Source organism: Sarcophilus harrisii, chromosome 1 (assembly GCF_902635505.1).
Source record: "Sarcophilus harrisii chromosome 1, mSarHar1.11, whole genome shotgun sequence".
NCBI classification, from domain to species: Eukaryota; Metazoa; Chordata; class Mammalia; order Dasyuromorphia; family Dasyuridae; genus Sarcophilus; species Sarcophilus harrisii.
This window is the reverse complement of record NC_045426.1, coordinates 210,931,774-210,949,007: the sequence shown is the minus strand read 5'-3', so window position 1 is coordinate 210,949,007 and position 17,234 is coordinate 210,931,774. Positions and strand designations below refer to the sequence as shown.

General features: G+C 33.2%; 1 protein-coding gene across 11 annotated transcripts in view; it reads right to left on the bottom strand.

Moving 5' to 3' along the window:
• The window catches only part of LOC100919846 (solute carrier organic anion transporter family member 4C1-like), a 176,964-nt gene that overhangs the window by 99,534 nt on the left and 60,196 nt on the right, over positions 1 to 17,234 (bottom strand). For all 11 annotated transcript variants that reach the window (XR_004234240.1, XR_004234241.1, XR_004234247.1 and 8 more), the window contains 2 exons: positions 5,667 to 5,811; positions 4,491 to 4,686 (listed from right to left, as the gene is read on the bottom strand). Coding sequence is in view for 6 of the 11 variants with exons in the window: in XM_031968956.1 (XP_031824816.1) it covers positions 4,491 to 4,686; positions 5,667 to 5,811 (341 nt within the window). In the remaining 5 variants the exon portion in view is untranslated. The remainder of the gene's footprint in view (positions 1 to 4,490; positions 4,687 to 5,666; positions 5,812 to 17,234) is intronic.

Here is a 17,234-nt window from a genome sequence, read left to right as displayed (position 1 = left end):
CCAGTCAAAACTTCTAATTCATTCTAAACCTAAAAACCAACCAAAGAAAGTAGCCACCTAGTCTGACCTGTACCTGAAGAATAAAATCCTTTATTACATATCTAAACAAGTAGATGTTACCTCCCTATCCAGTCCATCCACTTTGGGGTAGTCTAATTGTTGAGAATTTTTTTCTTAAAATCAAGCCTAAATTTATTTTTATAACTTCCACTTAACATTCCTATGAAACAGAAATCTGGCCTTCTGATGCCAAAAATCAATCTAATTTCTTTTCTTTCAAATACTTGGAGATAATTATCATATGCCACACAATATTTTATCTTCTCCAGATTACACATCAACAATTTTTTTTCAATAATCATCATAACTATGGAAGCCTGATACCATTTACCTGGACCAAGAGACTTCAGGAGGTCCCCTGGGAAAAAAAATCACATTTTTATTTTCACTCACTTTTAACTGTAATTCAGCATTTCCTTTCATTATAAATTTTAAAAAATTATTCTGAGGTGACTATAGGCTTCACCCAATTGTCAAAGAGTCCATGACAAACAAAAAAGACTAAGGATCTTTGCTTAAATCTAATGACTGTTTTTCCATCCTTATCTTTATTTTTATTTATTTAAGTTTTTTAATTTTGAAACATGCATGGATAAACATTTCAACATTAACCATTGCAAAACGTTATGTTCTAATTTTCCCCTCACTTCACCCGACTCCCTCCCCAGATGATAAATAATCCAATATATGTTAAACATGGTAAAAATATGTTAAATTCAAAATATGCATACATATTTATATAGTTATCTTGATGCACAAGAAAAATAGGATCAAGAAGGAAAAAAACTGGAGAAAAAACAAAATACAAACAAACAACAACAGAAAGAGTAAAAATGCTATGTTGTGATCCACACTCAGTTCCCACAGTCCTCTCCCTGGGTGCAGATGGCTCTCTCTCCATCCCAAGATCACTGGAAGTGGCATCAATCATGTCGTTGTTGAAAAGAGCCATGTCCATCAGAATTGATCATCATATAATCTTGCTCTTGCTGTGTACAGAGATCTCCTAGTTCTGCTCTCAATTCTTATTTTACCTTGTTTTGCAGCTGTTAACATTATTGACTACCCTCTAATCTTTGAAGCCCTCTTATCTCCAGTATTAAATAACACTATTATTTCCTGGTTCTCTTCCTACCTATTTCCTTAGTCTTCTAAAGAAAGGCTGAATTGTGTTCCTCCTAGGAATAATGGATATTTTCTACTGGGGGCTCTGTCCTGAGACTTCTTTTCTTCTTTCTTTATATCACTTTGTGATCTCATCAGCTTCCACAGTTTTAGTGATAATTTCTAAACTGATGATTTTCAGCTCTACTCAGCCAGCTCTAATTTCTCTCCTAACCTGCAGCTTTATATCTTCAGTCACCTATCAGAAATCTTAAACTGGCTGTCTTTTTGACATCTTAAACTCAGCATGCCTAAAACTGAACTCACTATCTTTCCTCTTAAACTCTTTCTTTTCCTCAATTTTCCTATTACTATCAATGATTCCACCATCTTCCCAGTCATTTAAATTCAGAATGGAGGTATTATCTTCTACTTTTAACTCCTTCATCACCACCCACCTACCTCATATCTAATCTTTTGCCATGTTCTGTCAATTGTATCTTCACCTGTATACTCCACTTCTCTCCTGTGACCTGGCCACCATCCTGGTATAGGCCTTCATCACTCATGATGGAACTATTGCACTAATCATGGCTAATCTTCCTGTTTCAAGTCTCTTCCCCACTTCACTCCATCTCTTCATACTTGAGCTCATTTCCAAAGAACTTTGGAAAAGTTCTGGTTTGCCTTCTTACTTCAAGTTTTCCCACTCAAATTTATCCTCTACTTGGCTGTCAAATTAATCTTTCTAAAGTGCAGGTAAAATCATATTACCTACCCCATTCAATAAATATCTGTGGCTCCCTATCACTTTTAAAAAGCAGATATAAAGACTCTGGAATTAAAACTCTTTCATAACCTCACCCTCTGACTTAGTCTTTTTATATCTTTACTTTCTGCTTTGCTATGCTCTATGATCCAGTAACACTGGCCTCCTTGCCATTTCTCACACAACACACTCTATCTCTAGACTCTGGGCATTTCCATTGATAGTTCCCCATGTCTGGAATATTCTCCCTTCTCATATCTACCTCCTAGTTGCTCAGGCTTCCTTCAAGTTCAAGCTAAAATTCCATCTTCTATGAGATCCCTTTCCTGATTTTTTCCTTAATAACCTTCCCTTTGTAGTCTCCATTTTATTCTGTATATATTTTACTTGCACATGGTTGTTTGCATGTTGTCTCCCCCTTTATTCAGTAGAGTCCCTGTTCCTTGAGAGTAAAAACTGTCTTTGGTCTTTCTTCGTATGACCATCACTTAGCACTTAACATGTGCTTCATAAATGCATATTGATTGACTGATCTACAGGCTCTCCGGCTTTATCACTGTCCTTTTAAAACACAGCTCTCTGAACAAATACAATATCCTACATTTACAGGTCTCTCACAACAGATCTTTGGTCTCTATGCTTTTTTAAATGTAGGCAATGATCATACTGACTTTCCTCACTGCCATGATTATTTGGATAAAACCCACAGATTTTTTTTTCAAACATACTATTATCTAGTAAGACCTTCCCCATCTAGTATTTGTAAGATTATTTGAACCAAAATATATAAGGTTTTACATTTATCCCTATATTTGAAGCAATCCTCTATAATAATATATAAATAAGTTTTATCTTATTATCTTTGACCTTTTTTTTACTACTTTTTTCTTTCTAGCATAGTTTTAAACTATCAAGAATTCAGAACAGTGGGAAGGAGAATATTCTAGTAGGTGAATATTCTATGGAAAGTGTCTATACTATACCCTTTGAAGAAGGCAGTAAATGCATACCTCTGAAGAAATTTCTTGTTGGTGGCTTTAGGAAATCCAAATTTTATATTACATTCCATTATTGGATAATTGATTAATGATAAAGTATCAGCTTGCTATACAGTAGTCAGCTTCAAGATGTCTGCCATCTGTAAATTTAATAAGCATTCTATATATGACTTTGTTACTGAGGGGACAGTCTCCTGGAGGAGATAAGAAGGTTTGAGTTCAAGGTAATAAGTAAAAACACTAGCTTTGGATAAAAGAGTCACATCTTCCTCAGATAATGAAGTGAAGGAAGGTATAAAAGGGTTTTGAGGTATATACTAAAGGGAAAAGAAGGAACTCAAGATAAATGTCCTCTATTTTCATACTTAAATATAAGGCAAGGCTCTCTGCTAAGGGGAATAAGATAGGATAATGTAAGACACTTGGGAGAAGTTTCTAAACAGGTGCTAAAGGAACTACAAAAGAAAAGTCAATTAGGGAAGAATTAAAGGACTGCTATGCAGTAATGATACTAGAGAACATCCACATGAAGTATACCTACTTGGCACAATTGGATGAACAACACAGATAAACAGAGGAGAGACAGGGAATGGTAGTCATCATCAAGGAATTTTTAGCAAGGCAAGACCAATAAAAGATAAGGAATCCAAAAATTGAGGAGAAGATATAACTGTGAAACCAAGCTAAAATTTAGAGCCAAGTTTGAGAAGAAAAGAAAGGAATAAGGTCATGGTGTGGAAGAGTATTGAATCATGAGGAGACTAGTAGTTATGATAAGAATAATGAATTAGTTTAGAAAGAATGAGATATAATAAGTACAAATAGGAAATTCTGATGAGTAATGAATTTAACATTTTTTTGATTATTGAAATAGAATATTTATAGGTGATGGTGTGATCAAAAATATTGTACTTCTTGTGCACAGATAAAATGGAATTAAAGTGCAGATTATGAGAGTTGAGGCAAGTGGATAGTACAATGAACAGACACCAAACCTGAAGTCAGGCTTGAAGCCTTGAGTGCAAATATGGCCTCAGATACTTAAATTTCAGTTACTCAGTCTTCCCTCTCTATGAAATGGGGATAATAATAGCACAATCTCCCATAGTTGCTGTGAGGATAAAATGAGATATTTGTAAATCACTTTACAATTCTTAAAGTTTAAACTATTATTACTAAAGGAGTTGATGGACTGGGAGGATGGGATATCACTGATCAAGTATCAAAGGCAGGGAAGACAACACTAATACAAATCTTTTTTCTCTAAATTTTTATTGTACAATTAATAAGTACAAAATTTAAACTGTTATGCTTGCTATTATTACTATCATTATTATTTTTAATATCCTCCAAATTTTTACAAATACAAAATTTGTCTTCACATGATTTTAAGCTCCTTGATAGTAGAAACCATGTCTTATGACTTATAAACTCATACAGGGTGTTTCATATAGCATTAAATACATATGGTACCTATTTGGTAAATACTTTGTAATGACTAATAAATATCTTTTTGGACTGTGATATTAAAATATCAAAAAAAATTAAGATATACTTACCCTTTATATGGTTGAAAAACTCCAGCAAATGCCTCATTTGGACATTTCATGAAAATTAAAGTCATAGTCAGCAAAAATGATGCTGCAGATGAAAGTGCTGCAAATTTCATAGCTTCTTTACAAGACATTCTGAACCTGGAAACAATGACACCACCCAAAATCTGCCCAAGAGCTGCTCCTGGTATTAAAACAATACCTAGAAAGAAATAAAAAAAGGTTAAAATATGCATGAGACACAGTCACAGAACAATTCATAATAATATTCAGCAAAAAAGTAAGTTCTGTTCAATTAGTTAACAGAGGCAGATCTTTCCCTACCCCAAAAAGACAAGTCACAAAGTTGGGAAAATAGAAGGAAAAAAAGGGGGGGGGGAGAGAAGAGGCAAAAAGAAAATGAAATGTGAGTAGAAGGAAAGCAAAAGCCAAGAAAGAAATTATAAAAGTCATAGGAAGGGAAGTAAATTTAAAAAAAGAAAAGGTAATGGAGAGAAGAGGATTCTGGAGATCCCTTTTTACTAAAATATATCCCTTACAGGATGATTTATCAAAAGCCCCAATACACAGAAATATCCAATAACCTGCCATGGCTCAGAAGAAGTTATGAAAACAAAGCTTTTGTTTCAGGAATAGTAAAACTTAATAAAATGATTCTTTTGGATATCAGTTACCTTATCTATAAACATAAGAAGTTTAAACTATATGAATTCTAGGGTTTGCTCTTACTCCAAGGTTTTATTATTCAACTTCTGAGTTTCACCAATTTAACTCTGACTCTAACTTTCCAATGAAGATCTGTAATTTCATTCATACCAAGAACTCTTAACTGGAGAAATTCTTTCTACCAAAGCAAATCAGCCATTTGGCTGCCACTTAATGCCATTTAATAATCTAAAAGAACTCTCTGAGAATTACGTGACTTGCCAAAGGTCACACAATCAACATATCAGAAGTTGGTCTTGAACCCAGATCTTCCCTAATCAAAGGCCTAAGTTGGACCATGCTGACTCTCCACTTCTGTTTTATAGAATCTTTTCTTTTATACATTTAGGAGTTTTGAAAAGAGCCATATTAAAATCTGTAAACTAAAAATTTAAACAATAAAGTTATTTAAGAATAGCTTATGTCTAAAATAAATGAAAATCTAATGATGTTAATATAATGGGGAGGACACTCTACCTCCAAGAGTAGCTGCATAGCTGGATGATTTTCCAAATTGATTTTCAATATATTTAGGTAAAAAGGTAGCAAATCCAGTAGTAATCAAAGCTTCTGTAGTAGTTGATAGAACTAAACACATAAAGGCAGGATTCTTCAATAAAATCTATAAGTAAAATGTTTCAAATTAGTGACTGCATTGTAAATGATTTTATTTCATTAAAAGGATAATTTAACAACCAGAAAAGATACTTTTTAGCCATCACATGTTAAAATTGCAGTTCCCCAACTTAATTCATACACAGTAAATTTAAAAAGAAAGCACTGATAAATAATATAAATAAGTTTATAGTACTTTTACAATTTTATAATACAGTGCCCTACTAGAAGTTAGGAAGTCTTGGATTTGAATATTTCCTCAGACATTTGCTACTTATATGATCCTGGGCAAGTCATTGAACCTTTCTAGATCTCAATATCCTCCTTGATAAAATGAAGAGGATAGATTTAATGACTTCCAAGGTTCCTTCTAGCATAAAATCTATAATTTTATTAATATGAAAAAAGGTACTAGCACATGCTTAAAATGCATTTTTTATTGTTCATAACACCATCACTGTTGTTTGATTTTAGGTGTCAGGTAGATGAGATTAAAAAAAAAAGTGGGCACGGGCAAAATACTAAACAGAACTCAAAATACATACTGACAAAATATTACAAAGAAATAGTCCATTGAATCTAGTGGACTACATAAGGAATTGAGACATATTTTAAGTGTTATATTAACTGCTCATAGGCAAATATATACAATATCTGAAAAGTGTGTTCCTTTATGTGGATTAATTTTCCCAGTGATGACATTATTAATTGCCTTAACAATTACTTACTTTTTTCTTCCAATAAAAAATATGGCCTCCTTTCACAAGTTTGACTCAATTCAACTACATATTCTTTTTAACTTTTCAATCTTTCCTATTATTAATAGGCATAGCCAATTTTGAATCATGACCATCCACTTACTTTTTTGCTACATCAACTCTGGTAAACTTAGCAAAAAATTATCATGCTGATTGTATCCATCTAAATCCATAATCTCTTATTTCAACTCAATAATGTACAGAAATTCTTTTATGCCACCTTTATTGACACTTTGGTAATATTTCCGCTATTTTACACCTTTTATTTTCTCAAGTCAGTCATATTCTCCTATCATTTGCAAAATTTAGCAAATAACATTACCTCTAATTTACTGATAAAAGCAAGGTCATTGTGAGGTTATTCATTCCTTCATCTTCTATTGTGTCTCAAAACCTTTATAATATTCATCTATCCTTTCAAAGTTTGCTATGAACTTTGCTTCTTGCCAAAAAAACTTCTTTTTGTATCCTTGATCCCCTCTTCTTCCATCTTCTTTAGGACGTTACTCTAGTCATTATTATTACTCCCTTCCATATCATTTCTCTCTCATTTAAAAGTTTTAGTGTTTTGTTTTTATATTATATTTGTAGATTACTTATTCCATGACGGTCCCTCTTCTGACAATGTAAAACTATTAAGTAAAACTAACAATGTAGTGACCTGATCTGAAAGTGCATGCAACATTTTACATCTATAGCACCATCTCCTCTATTTTAATTGTTTTTTTTTAGTTAAGAGAAATTTCTTTTCTCTCCTTCCCATGTTTCACCCTACTGAATAAAAGACACCCCCTCAAATTCTTTCATTAAGTTGTATACAAAATTTTATTTTATTCTGCACCACAAATCAATTACCTGGCTTTCAAGATATGGATAGTATGCTTCATCATCAATAATCTATAATTATGGGGATTTACTTAGGTACTGCATTGATCATAGTTCACTATGAATTCCTTTGTATTCTATTCTTTACATTTCAAAACCTTAGATAAGTTCATCTATTCTTTCAGACTTTTCTTCACATTTCACTTCTAATGATTAACTCCTCTACTTATGTTCTTAAATTTTCTTCTTTCCCTTCTTCCCTGGAAGTTTTTCCCATCTATCATCATTCCCCTTCTCTGTCATCTCTCAATTCTCCCCTTATACTTGCTGACACCTACAAATTTGCCTACATTTTCCTATTCTTAAAAAAAAAAAAAAAACCGACAAAAAAGTATTCAAATGATGCTGCCATCTCTTTAAATTTCCTTTCATTGCCAAGCTTCTAGGCAGTATTTTCTACTCTTATTACATCCATTTTGTCAACATAAACCACTCACAATAATGTGGTTTCCAAATTCAATACTCAGCCAAAATTTCTCAAAACCTCCAATTTGTTTTGTTTCTATTTTATTGGTAGCTTTTCATTTTACATCATTTTCAAATGTTTTCTTCCCCCTCCCACTTTCTCTAACAAAGTATATATTATTCCACACTCATAGTGCTCCAATTCAAAGAAGGTAAGATTAATTTTCTCAGTTCATGATTGCCTAACTGCTAAATCTCACAAACTTTTCCTTAATCTTTACTAGAACTTCTGTAAAGTTTCTTCTAGATACTCTCTCCTTCCTTGGCTTTTATGATACTCTTCTTTTCATGTTTCTACTACTTTACTCTTTTTTTCTGACTAATTAGCATTTTCCACATGCTGGACATGAAAAGGCTGTCTCAAGATACAACTTTGTCCTCTTTCTCCTCTCCACAAAGGATATCCCTCTATCTTCAGCCACTTCTATGGGTTCAATAATCATTTCTAAGAAAGTGACTCTCAAATATGTATATTCAGCCATAATATCTCTTTTGAACTCTAATACTGAATTATAAATGGCTTTCTGGACATCACTATTTGAATATTAGCATCTCAAATTCAGCACTTCAAAACTATAACTTAACGTCTTCCATCCTGCATCTGAACCTTGTCAATTTGACATAAAACTATCTATGTGTAATTCCAATGTAACATACAATCTTTATTTGATTTTATTCTATGCATACATACAACATCCCAAGAAAAATGGACTATTAGCTGTTGGAATTTAGGATTCCAGTTTCCATATCTATATACTTAATGAAAAATAAGTTGTTTCTACAGAAGAGGCTATTTTTGTTAGAAGGTGAATAGGAAATCTCTATATTATAAGTAAGTTCATTTCAAATCATTGTAAGAACGTGACTTTCCCCATGTGAACCTAATCTCCATCCGAACCATGTGAACCCAATCTCCATGTGAATGACTTTCCCCATGTGAACCTAATCGCCATGCAAACCATGTGAACCTAATCAAGGTATGATGTGACTTGTGTGAGAACTTGACCGTTCTCTCACCCATAAGAACAGGTGTTTTAGCTCCTTCTCCTGTGGGAACTTGACCATTTTTTAACCTATAAGCTGGGAATGTACCACATGTGTTTTAGCTCCAACTACATGATTCTGGGAACTCGCCACTCCTTGGAACAGTTGTTGTCGATAAGGACTGCCCTCCTTGTCGATGCAACACTTGATCACAACCACCTGGAGCCCTTGTCGGTACTTCCCTGTCTTATATGATGTCTTTACTTGGCTCAAAGCCTTCTTTGTCCTGATTCCTATAAAAGGCAGGTAAAACATTTTCTATTTGAAACCTCACCTATGGAGATGACGATCTGCCTAGGATTTTCCCGTTCGGGACTCAAAGGCTGAACTACCGGGGTTTCCCAGCCAATATGAGTCAATTAAGAGTCGGAGCTCCCCCGATCGGTGAAGTATTCTCTCTATCTGCTATCTTAATCATAATTCTCATTATTCTTTGTCTTTTATGTATTATTTGCTATATTAGTTGTTATTGTAAGCATTCTATTCCATGTATTGTGTAATTGATATTGTAAGCACTCTACTCCGTGCACTGTGTAATTAAATTTTACTTTCACTTTGATTGGGTCTGAGAGTGTCATTGATAGAAGCGAATCCGAACTTTTCCCTAAAATCACACAACAGAAGGATTCAGGCATTTTTCTGAAAAAAGATAGATTACTGCTAAATGGTTTTGCTTCTCCTGATTAGCATTTTCTTGCATTCTTTTCCAAATTATTCACTACAGTTTTCAAATGGGCATTCCTAAAATACATATCACAACCTAATTCAAAATTATTTAGTAGTTCTTTGTTATTTCTAGGAGAAAAAAATTTAATCTCCTCAGCCTGGTATTTAAAATCCTTCACACTACATCTTATTTCTAGTCTTATTTCATGTTATCTTCTTCACAAATTTTTTTTTTTTTGTAGACAAGTTGAGCTGCTATCTATTAATGTGAGATTCCATCTCCCACACTGGGACTTTGCACAAATTAATCCCTTCCACATATGCTCTTTCGGCACCTCTATTCTCCCAACCATCTCCCTCTTAAAACTACTTTGTATTTCTCTTTATTATTTTTGGATGCTTTATTCCTGAACTTTTTTATTTATGCAAAAAATTTCTTTCTTTTTCCTTTCCTTCAAACTTATCCTTTTATAAGATTGACTTAAGTTTAAGACAGGCAGAGAAAAAGGATCAAACGAGGTAATTGATTTAAAGTGCTCTGAAATTTTAAAAATCTGATAGTCATTTTGAAGAGATTATATTTATCTAGGTCTTCCTGTAGTTTAAGGTTTTCATTTTATTTATTTAGCTCCTATGGTTTTAGATAAAAATGTAGGTAGAGATGCAAACATCTAAGAAATACAGAAAGAAATATTATTCCATTATCCATTATCCATGAGTGGTGGTTGTCCTTTCTTGAACAGACAACTGTGACTGATCAGAGCAATATGAGCTTGGAAAGCTCTATCACAGGTTGGGAAAAATAATTCAGAGATACATTTGTAATAGAGATGTCTCTAATTTGTACAACTCACATTTCTTTTGAGCTACTTGCAATTATGCTTTGCTCATAGAGTACAATGTTTTCTTTGATGCACCAACACCATGCTGACCTATTTATTATTCTATATCAATGTGTTCCATGTCTCTCAACTGATTCCAAAGTTCTTCAGAGAAATCTTGGGATTGTCTATGCGTGTCTTTGAGTGCTTACCTTGTATGAATTCTCCATAAAAGATTTTTTAGGCAAACATAATATTTGGCATCCAAATAATGTGGCTAGCACACTGGAGTATAATTGTTTTCTCCTTTTAAGATTTTACCTAGAATTCTTTTACTTCTTAGTACTTATGAGTTTTTCTTTATGTACTTGTTTTTGGACTTCTCTAATTCTAATTCTGTTTTTCTAATCTTTCTTTTTTTCCCCTGTTCATGAACTTCTACCTGCACTGGAAGACTCTAATTCAATTTTTGCTTTGAAAATATGTGAAGTAATTCTAATATCGAGGTGATTTCAGATGGTCTTAGTAGTGGTTACTGTATCTTCTGATAGTCCAAATAAACTTCTGTCCTTAAGGCACAGTTATGTGTAGCCCAAACTACAAAATTTAGATCAGGAAGCAGAATAAAATTAGTGTTGATGAAAAGTGTGGACTTAAAGAGAGGTACCTGGTTTTACCTCCACCTGCACATACCCACTATGGAGAGTAACTTATGGAGGTTAAGACATGGATAAATTGGAAGGCTTTCAGGGAAGGGTAACTAGGACAGGTCTTCTGATCATTTTATGTGAATATCAGTTGAAGGAATTAATGATATTTGGGGGGAAATGGAAAAAAATGGAACTCAAAAAAAGTTAGTGTTATGTAGAAATTGAAATATTAAAGAAAAGATAAAGAAAAGATTACATAGGGAAAGATATGAAAACTATCTTAACGTAATTTAAGAGCTTTCTTATGGAAGATTGTAGATAGGTTCTGATTGACACTAAAGGGCAGAACTAGGGCAATGAGCAGAAGTTCCAAAGATACATAATAGATTGGATGTAATTTTTTAAAAAACAGAATTGACGGTAGTTTTGAATGGGCTTCCCTTCAGGAAAAGTCTAGGGAATCACTTATCAAATATGATAAATATAGTTTTCACAAAATGGTTGGAAGGCTCTCCCTCCTTGCGTTCTCTCAAAATGCTCATCTTTTTCACCTAAGGTTCAATTAAGATAACTTTTCTATGAAACCTTCCTTGATTGTCATTGTTAATTCTCCCTTTTAAAAATCTCTTTTTACTAATCTACAATATGTTATTCTCCCAAAGAATTTGTGCCACCTGAACTTAGCATAGTTATTAATTGGTAGAAGTAAAAATTCTCTTATTAAGTGGTACAGCTGGTAACCCATCCATGAATAATTTTTGTCCATATCCTCCTATGAATCTTCCACAAAAGATTTATCTCATGCACAGTCAATCTTCTTGTAAGTTGTGTGTGTGTGTGTGTGTCTGTGTGTGTGTGTCTGTGTGTGTGTGTCTGTGTGTGTGTGTCTGTGTGTGTGTGTCTGTGTGTGTGTGTCTGTGTGTGTGTGTGTGTATGTGTGTGTGTGTATGTGTGTGTATTCCAAAATTTCTAATATAGCACATGGACTGTATATCACTCTCATTACATAAATTCAATCCCTTTTCCAATCATACATTTATAGGACAAAATGTTATTCCTCTTCTTGCACACACACCACATTTGGTAATATACTTCAATCTTTTTATACCACTATGTAGCCACTGACTTCAAGTTATTCACAATTTCGATTCTTCAAACATGTATTGTACAATGATTCAAATCCATTTAACATCTTCAGCAAAAGAGCACTGTTTAAAAGGATGGGTTTTTGATGTTAAGGAATTTTAATAGATATTTTGATAGATGTTAATAGATATTTTTAATAGCTTTTATTTTTCAAAACACATACAAAGATGGTTTTCAACATTTACCCTTGCAATACCTTGTGTTCCAAATGGTTAAATATATACAATACTCCTAAATATATTTCCACATTTATCATGCCACACAAGAAAAATCAAGTCAATAAAAAGAAAAAGAAAAAAAAAGCAAGAAAACAACAAAAAAGGTGAAAATACTATGTTGTGATCCAAAATTCAGTCCCTGTAATCCTATTTCTGGATACAAATGGCTCTTTCCATCACAAGTCTATTGGAATTGGTCTGAATTACCTCATTGAATAGAGCCAAATCCATCCCAGTTGATCATCACATAAGCTTGTGATAGCTATAAAACAATGTTTTGCTATATTCTTCCCCCCTTTTTTTTGGGGGGGGGTGAAGCAATTAGGGTTAAGTGACTTGCCCAGGGTCACACAGATAGGGAATGTTAAGTATTTGAGACCAGATTTGAACTCAGGTCCTCCTGACTTCAGGGCTGGTGCTCTATCCACTGCACCACCTAGCTGTCCCATATTCTTATATTCCTAAAGTGTTAATTAGAACAAAGTGATTTACCCAGAGTCACATAGTATGTGTTAGTGACAAGATTTGAATCCAGATCTTCCTAGTTCTAAGGACAGCTCTATATGCATCATGCTATGCTATCTTACTTTTTAGAAGAGGAATTGCTTTACTAGATGTGTGCAAATTTAATTTCTGTAAAATGCTTAATCTTTGCTTTCAGATAAACTTTGGGATTTTGATCCCATATCCAAAGGAAAAGGCAGGCAGAGAAAATGGCAGTATTATATAGCTATTTATCATAATTAATACTATAAATAATTGTTCCTATATTTCCGCACAGAGTATACAAAGTAGAACTGCCATATCAGGGAAGAACTATCAATACTTATTTAATGTTGTTATCTCTTAGAATAGGAAAATCTGAACAGAAACTATGTAAATGATGCCATTCATTTGTCTTCTCAGAGCATATACCAAATTAATTTTCTACTCTTCTACTTTCTATTATATAGTTGTTACATGAATTGTCTTATAAAAGGATACAGCTACATTCTAATTCTTTTATTCAACTCAATGTGGAACAAATATTCTCTCACTATTTCTTAATCTCATCTACATTAACATTATGATAGTTTAATAATTTTCCACATCACCCAAATATTTTGGAAGTGATTTAATGAAAGATAATGTCAAACTGGAAAGCTCCACATTTTCTTTTCTTTCAGACTTCTTATTAATTTAGGATTATCAACATACATCTATAAAAAGAAACTTTTCATTTTTGCTTCTTTGTGTTGCATAAAATTACTTCATTACCCATTTAGATGCTTTATCCTGGGCATTCCCAAACCCAAAGTTATTTCTGTAATCTTAAGATATGGATATTAAGTGATTAATAAATACTTTTCCATTTATTTAATTTATTGGTTGAATGATTATTTGTGATTGCCGAAGTTTCTATGTAAAGGGCTGAAACTTTGAATATGTACACTTGAATCAGACAACAGAGCACTTAAGGCTAATTACCTATTTGAAATAAGACAATGACTCTATTAACGTATGTTCCAATAAATGGCCCTTTTCATCATTGATGCTGATTTGGTGTAAGGATAATTGTAGGCAAGGATTAGAGGGTGGGGTGACAGAAGCCAGTCTCTCTTGGCCACAGAAGGAGGAAAAAGGTGTGGAGATTTTGGACTTGAAAATTGTGAAGAGATCTTTGGCAAAACTCCAGGGAGTTTGTCTCCTTCACTTCTCCACCTAAAGACCAAGGACTTTTACTTATCCTGACTCTGGCTATCCTGAGGCTTCCAAGGAGCTAGACTGGATTTTCCATTTCTAAGTATAAAATTCTATAATTTTTTAATGAAGATTTACATTTTTTTTGTCTTAGACCATGCCCTTATGAATCACTCTTTTAATGCTTACATCTTAAACTGACAATCTTTATAGAATCAAGCATATAAACAAAGTAATATTATTAAGTAAAGATACTGAATTTTAGGAAAAGATATGAATCAAAGTTATGTGGGGTCTTTCCAAATGTTTGACACCTTTAGATACTAAAATATGTTCCAATCTGAATTCTACCTTTATTCATAATATCATTAGACCTGCTTTCAGAATTCAATGACATTCTTTCAAACATCCTTTGGTATAACAAATCTTCATCATTTAATAATATATTTCATTTTTTCTACTAGTCAATGGTCATTTGGAATCATTTGGAAATAAAGTGAATAGTCAAGGTGAACAATACAATTTGGGGTCTGAAACTAAGTGAGAAATTGTAACCTAAATGGGAAATTATGAAGATATCATCTTAGATAAGGAAGCAACTAAACTGAAGAAAAAGTATGCTCATCAGCACTGCTGCAAAGAATGAAATAATTGAACGAGATTTCACTATTTTTGCATTGCAAAAAATTTCTTACAGCACCTCAGAATTCTTTTATAACTTCTGGAATTCAATCAAGGTATAGCAAAAAGGGAGCAATTAGGCGTTAATAGATGCAGTGGGTCAAACAAAATGACATAGTTAGTTCTATATATTCTGTTTTAATGTAAACAACATCTTACATTAAGGTCAACACCAGGTCAGTAAGGTAAAAAAAAGGAACCAAGGAACTGGAAAGTGTTGAATTGTCAGATCCAAGAAAGAAAAAACTATGAATTAAATTGATCTGAGTAGAATCCAAAAAGAGAACTGAAATGAACAGAACAAAGAAGGAAAACTAAAATATATGTCAGAAATAATACCTTAAAAGCTAGGCAGAAGCCATTAACAAAAAAACAAACAAGAATTGCCAGTCTGTAGGAAAAAATGTGCAAGAATCACATAGCATTTAGAGTAGAATTATTTTCTTTATCAAAACCTAGCACTGAGCACAGAATTGCTGTGAAGATAAGACAAGATAACATACATAAAGCTTTTTGCAAACTTTGAAGTGCTATGTAAAGGTTAGCAATTACAATTGCTACTACAATGGTTTTTCATTTATTTCTAAATGAAATTCAAGTTCTCACCATTAAATGTAAATCTATGGAACTTGCATCCTGGTTACATGGATACCTTTACTTATAAGAGATAACAAATAATGTTCCAGATAAGAGTTCTTAAATTTCCCCTTGAAAGAACTGTAAACTGCATTTACATTTAAAAACATTATTGTGGGTATCTTTATTAAAAATTTCCTTGGGAATTTTCAATCTGTAGTTTTTTGTTTTTTTTAAATAACTTTTTGTTGCCAGAACCCATGCCAGGGTAATTTTTTACAACATTATCCCTTGCACTCACTTATGTTCTGATTTTTCACCTCCCTCTCTTCTTCCCCTCCCCCAGATGGCAAGCAGTCCTATACATGTTAAAAAGGTTACAGTATATCTTAGATACAATATATGTGTGCAGAACTGAACAGTTCTCTTGTTTTACAGGAAGAATTGGATTCAGAAGGTATAAATAACCCGGGAGGAAAAACAAAAATGCAAGCAGTTTACATTCATTCCTAGTATTCTTTCTTTGGGTGTAGCTGCTTCTGTCCATCCTTGATCAACTGAAACTAAATTAGAACTTCTCTTTGTCGAAGAAATCCACTTCCATCAGTATACATCCTTATACACTATCGTTGTTGAGGTATATAATGATCTCCTGGTCCTGCTCATTTCACTCAGCCTCAGTTCATGTAAGTCTCTCCAAGCCTCTCTGTATTCATCCTGCTTGTCATTTCTTATAGAACAATAATATTCCATAACATTCATATACCACAGTTTACCCAACCATTCTCCAATTGATGGGCATTCATTCATTTTCCAGCTTCTAGACACTACAAACAGGGCTGCCACAAACATTTTGGTACATACAGGTCCCTTTCCCTTCTTTAGTATCTCTTTGGGGTAGAAGCCCAGTAGAAACACTGCTGGATCAAAGGGTATGAACTTTTTGGGCATAGTTCCAAATTGCTCTCCAGAATGGCTGGATGTGTTCACAATTCCACCAACAATGTATCAATGTCCCTGTTTTCCCACATCCCCTCCAGCATTCCGCGTTATCTTTCCCTGTCATTCTAGCCAATCTGAGAGGTGTGTAGTGGTATCTCAGAGTTGTCTTAATTTGCATTTTTCTGATTAATAATGATTTGGAGCATATTTTCATATGGCTGGAAATAGTTTCAATTTCTTCATCTGAGAATTGTCTGTTCATATCCTTTGACCATTTATCAATTGGAGAATGGCTTGATTTCTTATAAATTAGAGTCAATTCTCTATATATTTTGGAAATGAGTCCTTTATCAGAACCTTTGACTGTAAAAATGTTTCCCCAGTTTATTGTTTCCCTTCTAATCTTGCCTGCATTAGTTTTGTTTGTATAAAAACTTTTCAATTGGCCATAATCAAAATTTTCTATTTTTTATTTGATCTCTATTCTTTTTGGTCATAAATTCCTTTCTTCCACTGGTTGGAGGGTAAATATCTATCTTTCCAATTTTTTCTCATTCTTTACTAGATTGAACCCATTTTAATTTATCTTGGTTTTTTGTTTAAGTGTTCAATACCTAGTTTCTATACTACTTTCCAATTTTCCCAGAATTTTTTGTCAATGGTTCTTATCCCAAAACTGGGTCTTGGGTTTGTCAAACACTAGATAATTACAGTTATTGGCTGTTTTGTCCTTTGAACCTAACCTTTCCATTGATCCTGTCATTTCTTGAATACCAGATGGTTTAGTAACTTTCTGCTTTATAATATAATTTAATCTTTAAACCTGGCCCTTTCATTTATTTTTTTTTTATTAATTCCCTTGAAATCTTAACCTTTGTTTTCCATTGAACTTTTTTTT